The following is a 15,487-nucleotide window of genomic DNA, read 5'->3' on the forward strand; positions in this document are numbered from 1 at the left end:
CCATGTGTGATTCAGTGTCTCTCCTCATGCACAAACCCTCTCATGGGCCCCTGGGGGCCTCTATCCCAGTCAAGCCAGGACTCCACTTTACAGGAACCAGTGATGCAAAGGATGACGGGTCACACAAATGTCTCTCCTGGTCATTAACAATCTCTCCGGTAGAGTTTGCTGTGTCCTCTCTCTCTCTCTCTCTCTCTCTCTCTCTCTCTCTCTCTCTCTCTCCAGTAATGCCTCTCTCCTCTCGTCGGCTCCTCCCCGTCTATTTATCAACTCTGTGACGGGTCACGTTATCGGGAGGGGGGCAGTCGGCGAGAAAGCACTGAAGCTCCCTACAGACGGAGTCACACAGTCTGCCTGCGCTTACCATTGAATATTACTCATAGAGTTTTGACGGGAAAGCGAAAGCAGCCGAGTAAAAGCCGGGAATCGTATAAATTGCCAGCGTTGAGGTCGGACAGAGCTGCTGTAATCTAACCGGAGGAACTGGATCTCATCGCGGGCTGGATGCGAAAGCTCTACGGCATTATAGGTGCACCGGAGTCCGCCGACGACATGGAGAATAAATAGTTGGTAACGTTGCTTTTCTTCCATAATAACACATCTAATACGTTTCATTTGACTCGTGTTTCGCTTTAATGACAGCAGGCAGGAGTGTCTTCGCGTTGGATACAATGTCAGTGTATCCCCGGTGTGACATTTTATTAGACAGTCCCATTTCCAGCGTCATTCTGTAGCAAGTTGTCACTTGCTTTCAAACGCCACAGCCTTGTATCGTCCTGTTGTGAATCCCCCAACGCAAATTCACATACAAAATGTTGTTTTGTCATAGTATGTAATGTGAATTGTTTTATTATTACAGTAGTTTTGCGTGTGTTGTCGAAGTTTCCCCTGTGGTCGCACTTCGTTTAAGTTAATCCTGTTTTCTTTCAAGTCAGTCGTCGCCTGCTAATGCTCCCATTAGTCAATTGTGTTATTGTAATACTCTTTATACTCCTTTACCCCTAAAGAGTTTCTCCACCTGTCGGTTTCGATTGGCCCTCGTCTTTCTCTGTAAGTAAAGTAGAAAACAAGACCGTGGTAGGGTTAGTTTTAACAAAGGCATTTCGTTATGTATGTCAAAGAAGAGCATTAATCTATATTTAGAAAAATAATTCTCAGTTTTGCTCCTTTTTTTTTTTAGTCACACGACATCAGTTTGGGTCCAGTTGAAGTCATGGATGCAAGTTGGAAAAACTGCTTCGAAGAGGAGCTTCTGTGTCCTATTTGCCTGAATGTTTTTGAGGAACCCATCCAGCTGCCATGCAAGCACAACTTCTGCAAGGGTTGCATCTCTGAGGCTTGGGCCAAAGACAACGCTGCGGTCCGCTGTCCCGAATGCAACCATGACTACGACCAGAAACCCACACTGGAGAAGAACTTTAAGCTCGCCAACATAGTGAAGCGGTTTAATGCCTTGAACACTGAGAAAGTCCCCGCTGTGCTGCACTGTGTCCTCTGCAGACGAGGCCCCCCTCTGCCCGTGCGGAAGGTCTGCCTGCGCTGTAAGGAGCCGTGCTGCCAGACTCACATCCAGACGCACCTACAGCAGCCATGTGCAGCCCCGGGACACCTGTTAGTTGACGCTGAGGAGCTGAGCGCTTGGACCTGTCCCAGCCATGAGGAGTACAGGCTGCTCCACTGTGAGGAAGAGCAGGTGGCTCTGTGTCCATTCTGCTACATCTCTCACTGCACTAACCAAAGACACACAGTCTGCGATGTGGATACCCAACGCATACAAATGCAGGTACATAAATTGCACCCACACATACACACACACACACACACACACACACACACACACACACACACACACACTCGTCTACTCACCCCCATTCACTTGAATTATCAGCTGACAGGCATGTGACTGTCCAAAGATTTGGTAGGAGCACTTTCTTCCACAGATTATTCTTTGAATCTTTCAGTTCATCACTTCATAAAGGCCTTCTGTCATTGCCTCTTCTGTTAATCTTCTCTGATGTGAAAGGACTGGGCAGGTGAAAGCCACCCCTCGGGGTTAGACAATAACACACACACACACACACACGTACACACACGCAGACATACGTCACACGCTGCTTTTTAACCTTGATCAAACCACACATTCCACACCGCCACGCCTTCACATTACCCGCCCTGTGCCCTCGGGTAAGTGCCGCGATGCAATCTGCATCCACCGGAAATGATGACCTCTATGTTAGCGAGGCGGGGGCAGAACACATGTAGCTTGTTTATGTTAGCTGCCATGATCGGTTTCAGGATTTGGTCATAAGGAAAGGCACGCTATGGGGACTTTTTCTTTTTTTTTTGTTTGAGAAGGAAATGTTTGGATTTGCCAAGTTTGCATTTCATCCATTCCCAGGAGTTGGAAGGTGATTCTAGTGAAATTTTCAGTGAGACAAAAGTAGAAAAGAAGGGAAGGGAGAATAGATCCTACAGTATGTGTGTTAAATCTATCTGACAACAAGTGACTAATGATCGGTCTTGGCAGTGTTGACCTCAGGATGCATTGAGGACTGCCTCTCGCAGTGAGGCCACTGTGCCATGGCGGTGTCCACTTCTGTATTTCCCTCAGTTCTATAATGTATTTCACTTCGCTTTCTTTTCGCAAGTCTAATGTAAGTGGCAAGGTGTAAAAAAACAACCACCCACACTGCCTTATACACATTTTTTCCCTGTTCCTCCCTATCTGTGAAGGGGCGGGAGTGAGAATCAGATTAGTTTTAGCATCTGCCATGTTGCGGTCTTGTTGATACGTTCGGTGATCGTATTATTCCAGTTGGGAAAGTTACAGACGTATTTCTTTCCAGTGTGTAGATGATCACAAAGTTCTAAATCTGTTGAAGTCTTCGGTGCAAACTGTTGCTCTGGTTCGGAGCTATTATTGGGACAAAAGATGTCTGTTCAGCCCTTTCCACAGCTGCTCTCTACACACACACATGCACACACCCACCCATCTTCTCTTTTCTTTCCCCACTGTATGTTCACAGGGTAAATGGAGTTATCCAGGAGTCAGAGGTCTTGGTTCTTCTCAGATTAACACTCTCCATGCTTGGGCTTTCAGACACAGAGTGCACTCTAATATTGATAAATGTGGCAATAGGCAAAAGTTAGGCTACTTGTATGCTGGGTCATTTGTTGGAGTAATTTGAGGCTGGAGTGGCTTCTCGTCATTACTTACTGAAAGGTTGTTCTCCTTGACAGAGCTGTGGTCTATTTTGGTAAAAGGATTTTAAATTCCCCTGGCAGCACTCTTGTTGCTTTTGGGATAAACAAAGAGGGAAAAACCAATGTTCATATCTTTGGTTATCTTTGGCTCTCATAGGAGGCTTTTACAGTAACCTTTTGCAGGCGAGCTGGTAATTTCAAGACGAGAAAGGAAGAGTAATATAATAGTAATGTCGTCCCTGGGACAGGCGGAGGAGGAGCCCTCCCACACAACCTCACCTTGGTTTTTTCAGGCACCTCAGCAGGAAACCGTCGCTCATGGAAGCTCTGCCGTTTGCAGTTTCTTGTATCTGGGCTGGAGTGAGTCAGTTCCCCAGAATGCTGAGGGCAGTCCATTGACATCAGACGTGGGGAATAGTTGTCAGTTGATTGTGAAAGAGGCTCTCTGTTCATTGAGCCTGAGGCTCCTCATTTAAACATGAGCTTCCTGGCAACCCGCGGGTGTCTGGATGCCTAAATAGGACAGTGGGGAAAGTGATCATTGGCGGGTTTAATCTTGATAAAGGTAGGCTTTCACGCTGCTACAGAGAGATCTGCAACCAGACAGTTCCCTCCTGTCCCCTTATGCTATTTCAAGCACAGAAGACATGAAGGGAATTGGAGGAAACATGGCAAAATGAGGAAGACGCAGTTGTTGAGCAGCATCCAGGCACAGAAATACTGTTGCCATTATGTGAAGCCAAGTCACATAAAGCAGTTCATGCTCCGTTTACGATCGCAATAACCCAACAAAGTGTTCTTTCCTGTTTTTGTCAATACAACAGTCACTCAGAAGGTATGAAGTACCACTGAGCTTCCATGCACTGTAACACAGTGTCCTAACAGGACAGTGATTATTAATGCAGTTGAGTGCTGTCTGAAAATATTCTATTTTTTATTGTGCACACAAAACTAGAAGAAACGCAGATAACTAACTAGTTACTAAGTGATCGTGCAAGGCAGAGTCAGTCGTTGTGGGTGATTGTTTGAAGAGGACTGTTTAGCTGAAACTGCCTGTATTAGCAAGATGTAGTGTGGTAGTACACGTGTGAGACAAGGAGGAACACACACAAATGGATTCAGTATATACTTAGCATGTACTTTAAGTGTTTCTACTGTGTTTATAACCTAATTACATACATATAACATTGGCTGCTTACATTTAGCAGAACTAAAGGATGTCTACTTGTGTGTATCTTTAAGACCTGACAAACATGATGAATGCATGTATTAGGGAACATTTGGCCTCAATGCATCATTTAAACATTCTTTTATTGACGAATTCCTGCATTTTCCCAAAGATGACCACCTCGCCCCCGTGCTTGTGCTGTGCATATGTGCTCTAATCATTGATGTATTAAGTAGAACTGGATACGCTATGATGAAATGGCCAACTATTCATCACACATAGCTTCACCCTGCACAGCTGTCCTAATAAATCCACAATCCTCATGTGTATGCTGGTAGAACATGTGATGTACACAACACAAAGAACCACTCATCATAACATTGCTCTACAGTGCTATCATTGGTCAAAAAGTCCACAGGATACCTTTTTAAAAGTCCAACTAGTGATCCAAATATAAACAAAAGAGTTGAACACTCCCAAAATATAAAAGATCTACAAGTTTGAATCTATTAGTCCCAATACAATTGCCAGATTATTTAATATACCAACCAATAATAGTTGGTAATTAAATCATTTTACTTCAACAAACACACACATGCATTTCACTTAAACTAGTAAGTTCTGCTTTTGAATTTAGCTCAAGTTTTTATGCTCCATAGAAGAAGAGGAAGAGTTGGTAAAAATGGGTGTGTGTGGTGCTGAGGTTGCTGAGGATACAGTGAAAGTATCTGAGCGCTTTTCCAAGCTCGTTTTCTGACCATGAATAACAAAGTAGGCTATGCAAGTGTGGCTGTCAATTACATTCCTCCAAAAGTAAAACTGTAATAACATACAGTTACCTTAAGGCTAATTAATGGCACGCTTGTTGCCCCAGAACCTGTATAATCTATTATATTACGATGTTCAACAGTCCCCATCCCTTGTGCTCACACTGTACAGGCCTCAAGTATCGCAAACTGTAAAATAAAATGCCTTCTTGATTTCTCTAGTGGGGACCCTCATTAACGCTGACAGTCGACACTGCAACGGGGATGCAGAAATTAATTAATGATCATAATTACTGGAAACAAAATGTTTTCTTCTAAGCACTTAAAGCTGCACTGATCCATATTTCTATATTTAAACAACAGGTCCAATGTGTGCAACATGAGAGGTGTCGCAGTGACAAACCCACAGAGAATTATAACCCAATTGCACTTCCCCTCAGCTCCATGGAGCTTTTTTTAAGCATCTTTCCGTTTAATTGTTATGGTTTTTACGGCCTTACCACAACTTTACTGGTTCAGTTCAAACTCGCCGCTCTCATCAGCAACATTTCCAGCGACAGAAAGCTTAGATAAACCCACTACCTACCTGCCCACCGCCAAATAACAGACTGACAACTTAAGCGACAAGCTAGCATTAAAGTTAGAGGCTCATTCACTTCTCCCTATAGACAGACTCAATGGTGATTTTCAGTCACTGTCAACGGAAACCTTGTATCTGTATTAGCTAACATTGAGGAGCATGTAGCTGCTAAGAAGCGTTGGTGGAGAGCTAAAAGGAGGATGAATATTGGGCCTGCATTTGTTGGGTGCCTTGCTACTACATTCACCAACAACTTTATATGGTGATCTGTCAGTGTTGTGCTTACAGGCTGTACTGCTCCCCCTGAAGTGGCCAAAATAATCCATGTATGCAGCTTTAACCGTTTAAATACCTCTTTCTTTATTGTGTTGATTTTCCCTCGTTAGTGCTTCCATTGCCAATAGTCCAAAGTCTGTGTTATAATGCAAGTTATCTCAAATTGTTAAACATGAACTGGAGGAGACAGAAACGTTTCTCCCTTTCTGCAGGTGACAGAATTCTCAGCACAGTTTTAAAGAATATGCACACCATCAGAAGTGGGTGTAGTATTGTGCACTGGCTAGGATTTTACGTCATTTACAGTCATTTTTGCTGTTTTGCTTTAGAAACTAGACAAACTGTTGGAAGTTTTTTACTGTGGTATAGTATAGTGGCTTGCCAGTTGTTGTACATAAGACTCTATGAGTGTTGTAAGCAGCTGAAGAGGCCTGTTGCTGTGATACCACAATGTAGCTACCCTGAAACTTGTTCACTAGAGACCACAGGAATGTCCTCATTCTCCCTATCTCTCTTTTTCGCTTGAAACTTTCTCTCTGTTGGTTTCACTCTCTTTTTGTATGTCTTTCTCACTTTTCTTTCTGTCCGTTCTTGGCATGTGCGAGCAGAGCCCCACAGCACTTTGCCTTTCCTCCCGATCCCTTTTCTCCCATGCACACTCATGCGGAGGGAGAGAGCCGACCCCAGCGTTATGCACACAGACATGACAATCTGTCACTGACACAGAGGCCAATGCAAACAATGGGAGCAATGCATGTGGCAAAATGAGAAAGCAGAGGGGTAGTGAGACACCCCCCGCTTTTTGCTCCCTCTTGCTCCCTCACATACACATTAGCTTCCACATATAAATACATACACAAGGCTTTGTTGCCATGACAGCGGGTTTTCTCTTATTTGGGCATGGTGCCTTTCCCATGCAGAAACAGTTCATTAAAAAGCGTACCTGCCCTCCCCTGTTCCTAGTTAGCTGTCAGCCTGTGACTGTAGATTGATTTCCATGTCCTGCAGTAGATGGAGAAAGATTATGTTTACCGGCTCTATTACTGGCTTTTTGCTTTCTGATTCAGCCCACAGAGGAAGTAGGCTGGTCCCAACAATGGACTTCACTTGATGTAGCACAGTCCCTGATAAACTTAGAAGCAATCAGAGATGGACTTTGCAATTGTGTTTGCCTTTGCTGGTGCTCTCCTAATGGATAAATGCATGTGGCTGTCGCTGGCAGCTGTTGTTTCCCCTGTCTCATCAGGGTTGTTGAGGAGGTTGTCTTAGTGACTAATGAATAGCACCCAGGTTTGCTGAGGTCACAGCAGAGGCCCAAGTTTTAAGAAAAAGTGCGCGTGTATATATTTCTGTCTATTTTGAGTGCATCTTGTCGTGGTTCATCTGTCTAATCCATCTCTTGTATGTCACTTCTCCACAGGCCATGCTAATGAGGCAGCAAGACAGACTGGAGGGTCGTGTTCAGAACATCGATGAGCAGCTCACCAAGCTGGAGTCAGACAAGACACTGATGAAGGTACAGTACGACACACACATTGCGTTTACTTACAGAGACAATTCTGAATGCAAACGCAATCAGTACTGGTCACTTAGTTCTTTGTCATCATGAGGGGTTTTTGTGCTGAAATTTTGTCTACGCTGTGCTGTAATGAAATGACTGCACCTTTGTTCGCTGTTTGAAAATGAAAAGAAAATGTAATTTATCTCTAGCTTTGAATGGCTAGTGCATTAGGGTGGAAAATGCATTTTACAAATGACTTTCCTACTTCAGTCCTGAACAAGAAAATCACAGATTCCATAAGATGAAGTACGAAGAAATATACTTTAATATGCAGTTACTGAACACATTCATTCATTAATTCGTTACTGTGTATTGAAGCATCATTTCTTTTTTTTATCACAGGTCTTCTTCTGCTTAACTTCTTTTCTGCTGAATGTTGTTTTTGGCAAAATTGGCACTCCAGCTATTTATTATTTCCCTTTCAGGGGACTCGCACAAGACAGATTAAAGTAAGAATGGTCAAACATGATGGAATAAAAAATGATGACTTGACAAAAGCTCCTCCACACAACCACATACAACCCATTAAAATAAAGTAAAATAGGAGGCTGTAAGTGTGTGTTTGTAAACCTGTCTCCAACCTGTCCTCTCTCCACAGGACGCAGTGTCTGAACTGAAGGAGCGCGTGAGAGCCCAGTATCAGAAGATGCATGCGCTGCTAGAAGCGAACCAGGCTGAGACCGTGCAGATGCTGGAGAGCACTTTCACCATGTACGTGAGGAAAAACTCCCAGCAGGTTGTGCAGCTCAACGAGAAGCGCCACGAAGCAGAAAAACTCCTGAGCTCAGTACAAACGTTCTTCCAAAGATCAGACAGCATTAACTTCATGAAGGTATAAAATCTGCACTCGTTTTTTTTGCATCTCTCCCACGTGCTTTCATGTCTGTACAGCCAGACAATACACGCACAATTTTTACACTATTTGCATCCACCAAATAATCAAGTTAGATTTCCAACAACAAAAAGCCTTGTCACACACAAACCTCATTTGCCACAAACACTGATGGATGAACATAATGTACAAAAACACCACAGCAGGCCCATTGTTTGGATACTCTTCTGTTCTCCTCACAGTAGCTGTTAGTGAGACATTTAAATGCAGATAAATGCTGAATGACTTGTGCCTTCTTTTGTCTTTTTCAGAACACAAAACCTTACCAGCTGCTAATGGACAGGTAAGCATTTCTGTTTCTCTCCTATGTCACTTTACTGGCTCATGATTTATATTTAGTGTTTTATCAGCAAGAAGCAAGCCAGCAGCTAGTATTCATTGTTTGGTATTATTAAATGGTTAGATGATTTGATATTCTTGTGTTCTTTCTAAGAAGCTAATTTCTTTGAACTAAACCATTGACACTTGCATGCACCCTCGTGGTGCACTGGCCCTTACTCTGCTGTCACATTGAATAATCAAATATTCAACCACAGTTTATTTTTCATACAGCTTCACTTGTGTGTTTTAAAACCAGAGAATAGTCCATGCAAAAGTAAACTATGCAAATTGGGAAAACACTAATAAATCAAGAGGAATTTGCTGTCAACTACACTTGTTATATCTCTTCCTATTATTCATATAATCCTTCTCCAAATGTTTATGCATAAAAGAGAGCTTTATATTTCACTGTTGCATGTAAGGTATATGTCAGATGACGAGCAAACTATGTATCCAGTCTTCCAGTCTCAAAGTGCAGAATGAGCCTCAGACAAGGTTGCAAACAGTTTATTGAATCTGGTCCACAGCATTTTATGTGTCTCTTTTTTAAGGTCAAATGTGCACCTTACTAGCGCCATCCCTCCGCTCAGAGTGGGCCAGCTCAACTCTCATCATTTGCTTTCCGAACTCTCTACAAGAGAAAAGAACCTGCGGAAAATAATGGAGGGTAAGAAAAAATGGTGATGAGGGGAAAGTATATTTTACACCAGTTATGGTCAGAATTAATTATTATTTCTTTGTGCCTCACCACACTTTCCATTCTCAGAACCGTTCAATGAGGCGTCCATTGTTGAGATTGTCCAGTCTCACAGCAGCTCTTCTGGCTCCCACATGGGCACCAGTTCAGGACTACAGAAGAGGAAATATGGCATGGCTTTCCTGGAGAATAACACTGCAAACTCCGCCTGCCAAGACCCTCCACCTTTGCTCTACAGCAGCAAAAAACCCTTTCTGGCTGACCAGAGCCATCGTGCTTCATCCATGTATTCCTCTGAAGGCCTCTCCCAGAATCCTCACGCTGGCCCCGGCCATAGCCGACTCCTTGACACTTCAGCCCATCACATGGTGGGTCTAGGGTCCAGCACTAGCCACCACTCAGGGACCATATTCCCTCCCTCCCACTTCCCCAGTGGAGGTGCCTCGCAACAAGCCATGTACGAAGGGAGGAAAGTACTGATGTGCACTCTGAATAACTGCTGCTGCTCCAGGGCCCCCGCTGCTCGTGCCCGGCCTCCGTACCCAGCCTCAGACTCCTTCCCCTCCATGACCTCTCAGGAGTTTCCCCCACATGCCCCGCTACCTGCAAGCCAGCCGCTGCAGCATTTTCCCATGAGGGGGCTGATGGAAGCCACACAGACAGCCAGGCACCCTGACTTCTACGGACTGTATGGCCAGCCTTCAACCAAGCATTACGGGACCAAGTGATAAACGAGAATCAGCATTTGTTCCGTTGCATTAAATCAGAATTGGCATCAGAATTTCCACTTTTGCTTTTCGTTCCTTTCCAGTTAGGTTGAGAGATATGTTGTCTATTTGTTTTTCCTACACGCCCTCATAATAATGTTATTTTGACATTTACTTGACCCAATTTTGGGCAACCATGCCCAGTTAGCTTTGGTTGCCGTGTTTACTTCCTCAATCACAGTGACGGTAGTATTGCTCTAATTTGAGAACACAAGTTTGTATTTTTATTTATTTTCTGTTTCAATTTGACTGGAAGTGATAATGTGAATAATGTAGTCTTAAATCCATTCATGCAGTGAACTAAAGAAACAACATATCCTTCATCACGAGTCCTAACATGGGACTCCAGAGACTTCAGTGCCTAAAAAGACTGTTAACATGCTCTTATTGTACTTGCAAGTTCCTAGCTCTTGATTATTTCCTGTTTGCGGCTGAAAGCATGCAGGGAGCCTCTCCATGCACTCCAAAGTCCATGTGGCTTTAGAAACACACTGGACTACAAATGCTTGTCAGGTTTTTCATGAATTTTTATACAAGATTATGAATAAACCAAAATCAGTGGAAAATATTGAATAAACATGCATATTAATTTACCCTCTTTGTTGTATTTTAAGCACTGGTTTACAGATTGTAATGTAATCTTGTGGGCTTTTATCCATGCTTATAGTGTATACTTTAAAACCCAGTGACACATTTGTTATTTTAAACATCACATTTGATTATAGTTTGAGAACTGTTTGTACTGAGAAGCACATTGTGTGATTGTTTAGGTTGAGAGGTTTCACAGTTTGAGTCACTGGGTTACAGTAGAAATGTCAGAGCTTCCTGTAAAAAGAAAAAAGCCATTATTGCATTGCATCCCACCCTGCAACTCACCCACAATCTATTCATAGGTTATGGTTTGTAAGTGGAAAAAGAAGACACTGGATGAACACATGTTTGAGATCTACTGTATTCAGAGGAATCTCAGAACACGGTGGAGGAGGTTTGGACAATGATTTGTTACAGACCGGGCCACAGCAGGCCCATTATCTGCCAATTTAGGACAGTTCACTTCCTTGTCAACATCCTGGTCTCGGGCAAAATCTCTGTCTCATCCCTCTTTGTCTCATTATTGGAGCTTGTTGTCAAGTTAGGTCAGAGAACAGGAATAACTGATGAGCAGCACCTCCCTCCCCCTTGCCTCTGTCTCTTCCTCTCCCGGGGTATCATTTGCCGAGGCTCGATGCAGAGGAGGAGGAGGAGGAGGGCGAGAGCGGCGGATGATATAAGCGCAGAGTTTTAATGAGGGCTGGGACAGCATAGTCATCTACTTATCTGTCACTCATACTGCTTTCATCGCCCACCCCCCACCCCCACCGAGACGGTGAGATAGATGGAACGAGCCGAGGGGCGGAGTGGAGGGCTGAGAGGGAGGAGAGGAGAAAGGGGGGAATGGTTAGAGAGATGGGCGGGAAATACAGAGCAAGTGAGGCACATCACTTATTTATGGGTTTTAAAATGTTCTGCTCTCCTGTTTCGTTCCCCCTTTTTCTCTCGTGAATAGTGAATACTGAAATTTCTGATATCTTTTCCATAGAACCTGGCCCCCTTTAGCAGTGAATACATGAGGCAGGAGGAGGAGGAGCTGAGGTTTAGTTACAGTGTGGCATAAATCTGACATTTATTGTGTGTGTGTGTGTGTGTGTGTGTGTGTGTGTGTGTGTGTAAGCCTATTAGCATTCCCCTTGAGCACAGTCCCTTCTGTGTGTGTTATTAATAAAACATACAGCAGATATCCAGAAGGAGGCCATACCATTAATTGAATCCATATAAATAATTTCATGTATATTTGCATGTTTATATCAGCCATGTCATTTTAAACTGAAAAACTTAACTAGGGATTTAAATGTTAAAAAAAAGACTGAATTTTGTCTTATTTTAGTTTGAAAATGATGAAAACATTTGGTGGTTTTTTTTGCTAGAATTATTAACCCAAATTGTAATGCCCAATGTAGATCTAATAGCTAAATACTGTCATTTATCAATCTTATTATCTACTGGCACAAACATTACGCCTGAAAAAAGGGTGTGTAGCTTTGTGTGTGTTTGGTTTGTGGCGCCTTATGTGCAAGGTTGGTGCAAGTCAAATCCTGTTGTGTGAGCGAGTATGTGTGCTCAGGTGTCAGTGCACAATCACCCAGTGACTGTTTCCTCATATATGTGCAGAAGTAGGCTCTCTCGCTTTGTGTGTGTGTGTGTGTGTGTGTGTGAGCTCAGTGAGGTTACATATAGGGTAAAGTGTGATGCACTTGACAGCTGTGCTCTGTTGTGGCAGGTGTGTTGGAGCTGTATGAGTACAGCACGCCCCTGCCTGCAACAGGACGTGAGCCTGACTGTGTGTGTGTGTGTGTGTGTGTTTTCAATGCATGGGGAACTGTCAGCTGTTGTGCAGCTGTTGTTTGTGAGCTTTAGCAAGTGCCTAGAGGTACTATGGAGTTACAGTGGGCACTATCTCTCACTGTGTCTTTCAAACACACATTTTCTTGCCCAGCATTAATCACGTTATACATATCTCAGAGTCCATTTACGTTTGATGAAATGTTGATACAGTGAGCAGATGTTTACATCCTGAGATGTCAGTAATGGCTATACAACATTCACATCCACTGCTGCTCATGCCAAAAAGTAGATATTTCATAGCAAAGAGGGTATTTTACACACAGCTATTATGTCCACACCTCAGATTTTAGTGTCAGTCGCTTAGAGTTAAAGAAAGGGGGCTTTGTAGATTCACCATTTTGCACCAAGATTAGAAGATCAAACAGGGCTAACATGGCCACAAGGGCTTGGGGGTGAAAGTAATTATGAAAAGTAAAGAAAGTCTCCAACTCAACAAAGAGAAATTGGATCTGTGAAAACACTTCATCACAGAATAACTCCTGGAATGTACTGAGCATCACATACTGGTGATATATAGCAGCTGACGATTATTTTAGGGTGGAGTTTTCCCTCTGTAACTCAGGCCTTTGATGAATATTATTGACATAGCCCCAATGCATTTGCACTGCCTGCAGCTTGCGTAATCATCCCGTCAATTCAGCGGTGGATGTGAGAGGTGGCTGACATGGCAGCATTAAGTTTTATAGTGTGTGGATTAAATGAGTGGCTATTACTTCTACCAGTCTGGAGGCACACACAGTCTTAGAGGGACTGACAGGAACATATACAGCATAATGCATACAGAGCGGCTATTCATCAACCATGCAGAATGCTAACCTTCATCTGATAAGGCCTTTGAAATCTGTGCCAGAACTCCAATCCAGGATAGCATCGTACGCGCACACACACACACACACACTGACACAAAACATCAAAGACAAAGAGCCATGGCCAATGTTTATTGATCTCCAGGTCTATTTTTGCTTGTGGAAATCATTGTAACATAAACCAGTCCTCTGTGGAGTTTGAGCATGAAGGGAAACGGGGCAACATTTAAACAATGTATATAAGTGAAATAAGCAAAAGAGAAGGAAGGGTGTGTGCAGGTGAACAGTGCCAGTGGGAGTGTGTGTTGTATATATGAATATGGCAAGGCGTTTCAGATCAGAATTAAAGGGCATTTCAGTCTCTCTGTGGAGTACAGCTGTATCAGTTGTTGAGTGAGAATACAAAGTGGCGTGCTTCAGCTGTTGCCATAGTAACTTTGGACCACACTGGAGTGACACATTTAAGTGTCAGAGGTGAAAACTAATAAAATATCTGCATTCAAGTATAAATGTGCGTTTATGGTTTATTCTCCTCTTTGTTTCTATTCGTTGCAGTTTTATACTTTTATTCCACAACATTTGAGAGGAAAATAGTTTTTATTTGACTACTTTTTTTCTTAAGGATGTAGTAGAAATAATAAAAACAAAAGAGTTATTGTACCTAAATTATAACTACTTTTATTTAGTCCATAAGGTATATATGAACACTTTTGTTGAGGGGGTTAATTTGTTTATCTTTACTGTCTGCTTGTGATGGCGTCACGGCGACGCGCGAGCAAACAGGAAGGTGTTTAGTTAATTTAAACAAACAAACAAACAAAAAGTCAAACATTGAAAACGTACTACAATATTACAGCGTTGTCTGCCACTGTCACCAGCTTTTGTATCGCTTTGGGCAAATAAAACAGATGGAAACCGAACATAAAGTCTGAATGTGGTCGCAGAAGAAAACACAGAAACGATTAAAATCTCCAGTCAGCTGTCTTTCTAGGGTTTATTGCACATGCAGGCACTAGAAAGGAAGAAATCCCGCAGACTTTGCCTCTCTACATTTCAATCCAGCAACATAATTTCTCTTTCTGTTTTATTTGTACGTTTAAAATCACTGTACTTTCCAAACTAATTTTAATTACTGGAACACTGGAGAGACTCCAACACTGAATGGATGAATTAGGTAAATGGACATCTCACTCAATGCAATAAAAATGCTAAATGTTTTAACTTTTTGATAGTTAAAATGTGTACTTGTAGTAGTTTTATGTTCAAATAAAGGTTACTTTTCTTACAGCACTGTTTATGTTTTGGTAAATAGATCTTTTATGTACATTTAATTGTAGTTTTACAAGTAAAAGTAAAAGAATGGTTACCTACTTATGTACTTTTGTGCTCTATATTTGAGGTATATAGTTTATTTCCAGTATGTATAAGTATATTCACCATTATGTTGTTGCCTTTAGTGACTGGTAACTTAAAAATAGTCTTCAGGTGTATTTTATGGGGTATGGTGGGCAAGCGAAGCCGAGTCTGGACCATGATTGGTTGCGACAGTCAGACAAACTCAGAATACATTAAACCACAGGTCCCTAAGTTAGGTACCAGAGCAAACAGACAACAATGTCCCTTCATGTATGCTGATTGTTTACCTACAGTACAGCCTACATTAGTTAAAGATACACCATTAATTTGTCAGCTTTCTTGTACCTACTTCTTCCTACAGCGGCCTTAACAGTGAACCTGAGCTGCTTTGGCGTCAACGCTCCCTCTTGGGATCGGAGTATTTTTACTAGCTGACTGAAACACTTCTTCAGTATCACCTACTGTCAAACTGTCCCCACTGCCTAATGCCACCGTGAACCAGGTCAGAGAGAGCTGGTGGACAGCTGCAGGTGGACACATCCCTGGCAAAGCATGGCACACATACCTGGATGGATTCGCTCAGTCGGTATGGACAGGAAGTGTTTTGAACTGTGATATGTTGTTTATGAGTGTGTGTGTTTTAGAGATGG

General features: G+C 42.7%; 1 protein-coding gene across 3 annotated transcripts; it reads left to right on the forward strand.

Moving 5' to 3' along the window:
- Window positions 1–280: 280 nt before the first annotated feature.
- Window positions 281–10,826, forward strand: trim8a (tripartite motif containing 8a). Of its 3 annotated transcripts, XM_051375459.1 has the most exons (8): window positions 281–570; window positions 1,008–1,050; window positions 1,181–1,783; window positions 7,416–7,511; window positions 8,155–8,388; window positions 8,700–8,731; window positions 9,321–9,436; window positions 9,536–10,826. In XM_051375459.1, exons 3-8 carry the CDS (start codon window positions 1,214–1,216, stop codon window positions 10,192–10,194), a joined length of 1,707 nt encoding a protein of 568 aa, XP_051231419.1. In that variant the 5' UTR covers window positions 281–570; window positions 1,008–1,050; window positions 1,181–1,213; the 3' UTR covers window positions 10,195–10,826. The 3 variants fall into 3 exon arrangements, with proteins under 3 accessions (XP_051231419.1, XP_051231403.1, XP_051231411.1); XM_051375443.1 differs by lacking the exon at window positions 1,008–1,050; XM_051375451.1 differs by lacking the exon at window positions 1,008–1,050 and having other exon boundaries at window positions 281–566.
- The last annotated feature ends 4,661 nt before the right edge of the window (window positions 10,827–15,487 follow it).

Source organism: Dicentrarchus labrax, unplaced genomic scaffold, assembly GCF_905237075.1.
Source record: "Dicentrarchus labrax unplaced genomic scaffold, dlabrax2021, whole genome shotgun sequence".
In the NCBI taxonomy this organism is placed as follows: domain Eukaryota; kingdom Metazoa; phylum Chordata; class Actinopteri; family Moronidae; genus Dicentrarchus; species Dicentrarchus labrax.

Coding starts and splice junctions, on each gene's coding strand:
- trim8a (XM_051375459.1), top strand. CDS start 1,214: ATGGATGCAAGTTGGAAAAACTGCTTCGAAGAGGAGCTTCTGTGTCCT. Junction 1,784..7,415: donor CCCAACGCATACAAATGCAG/GTACATAAATTG, acceptor ACTTCTCCACAG/GCCATGCTAATGAGGCAGCA. Junction 8,389..8,699: donor ACAGCATTAACTTCATGAAG/GTATAAAATCTG, acceptor TGTCTTTTTCAG/AACACAAAACCTTACCAGCT.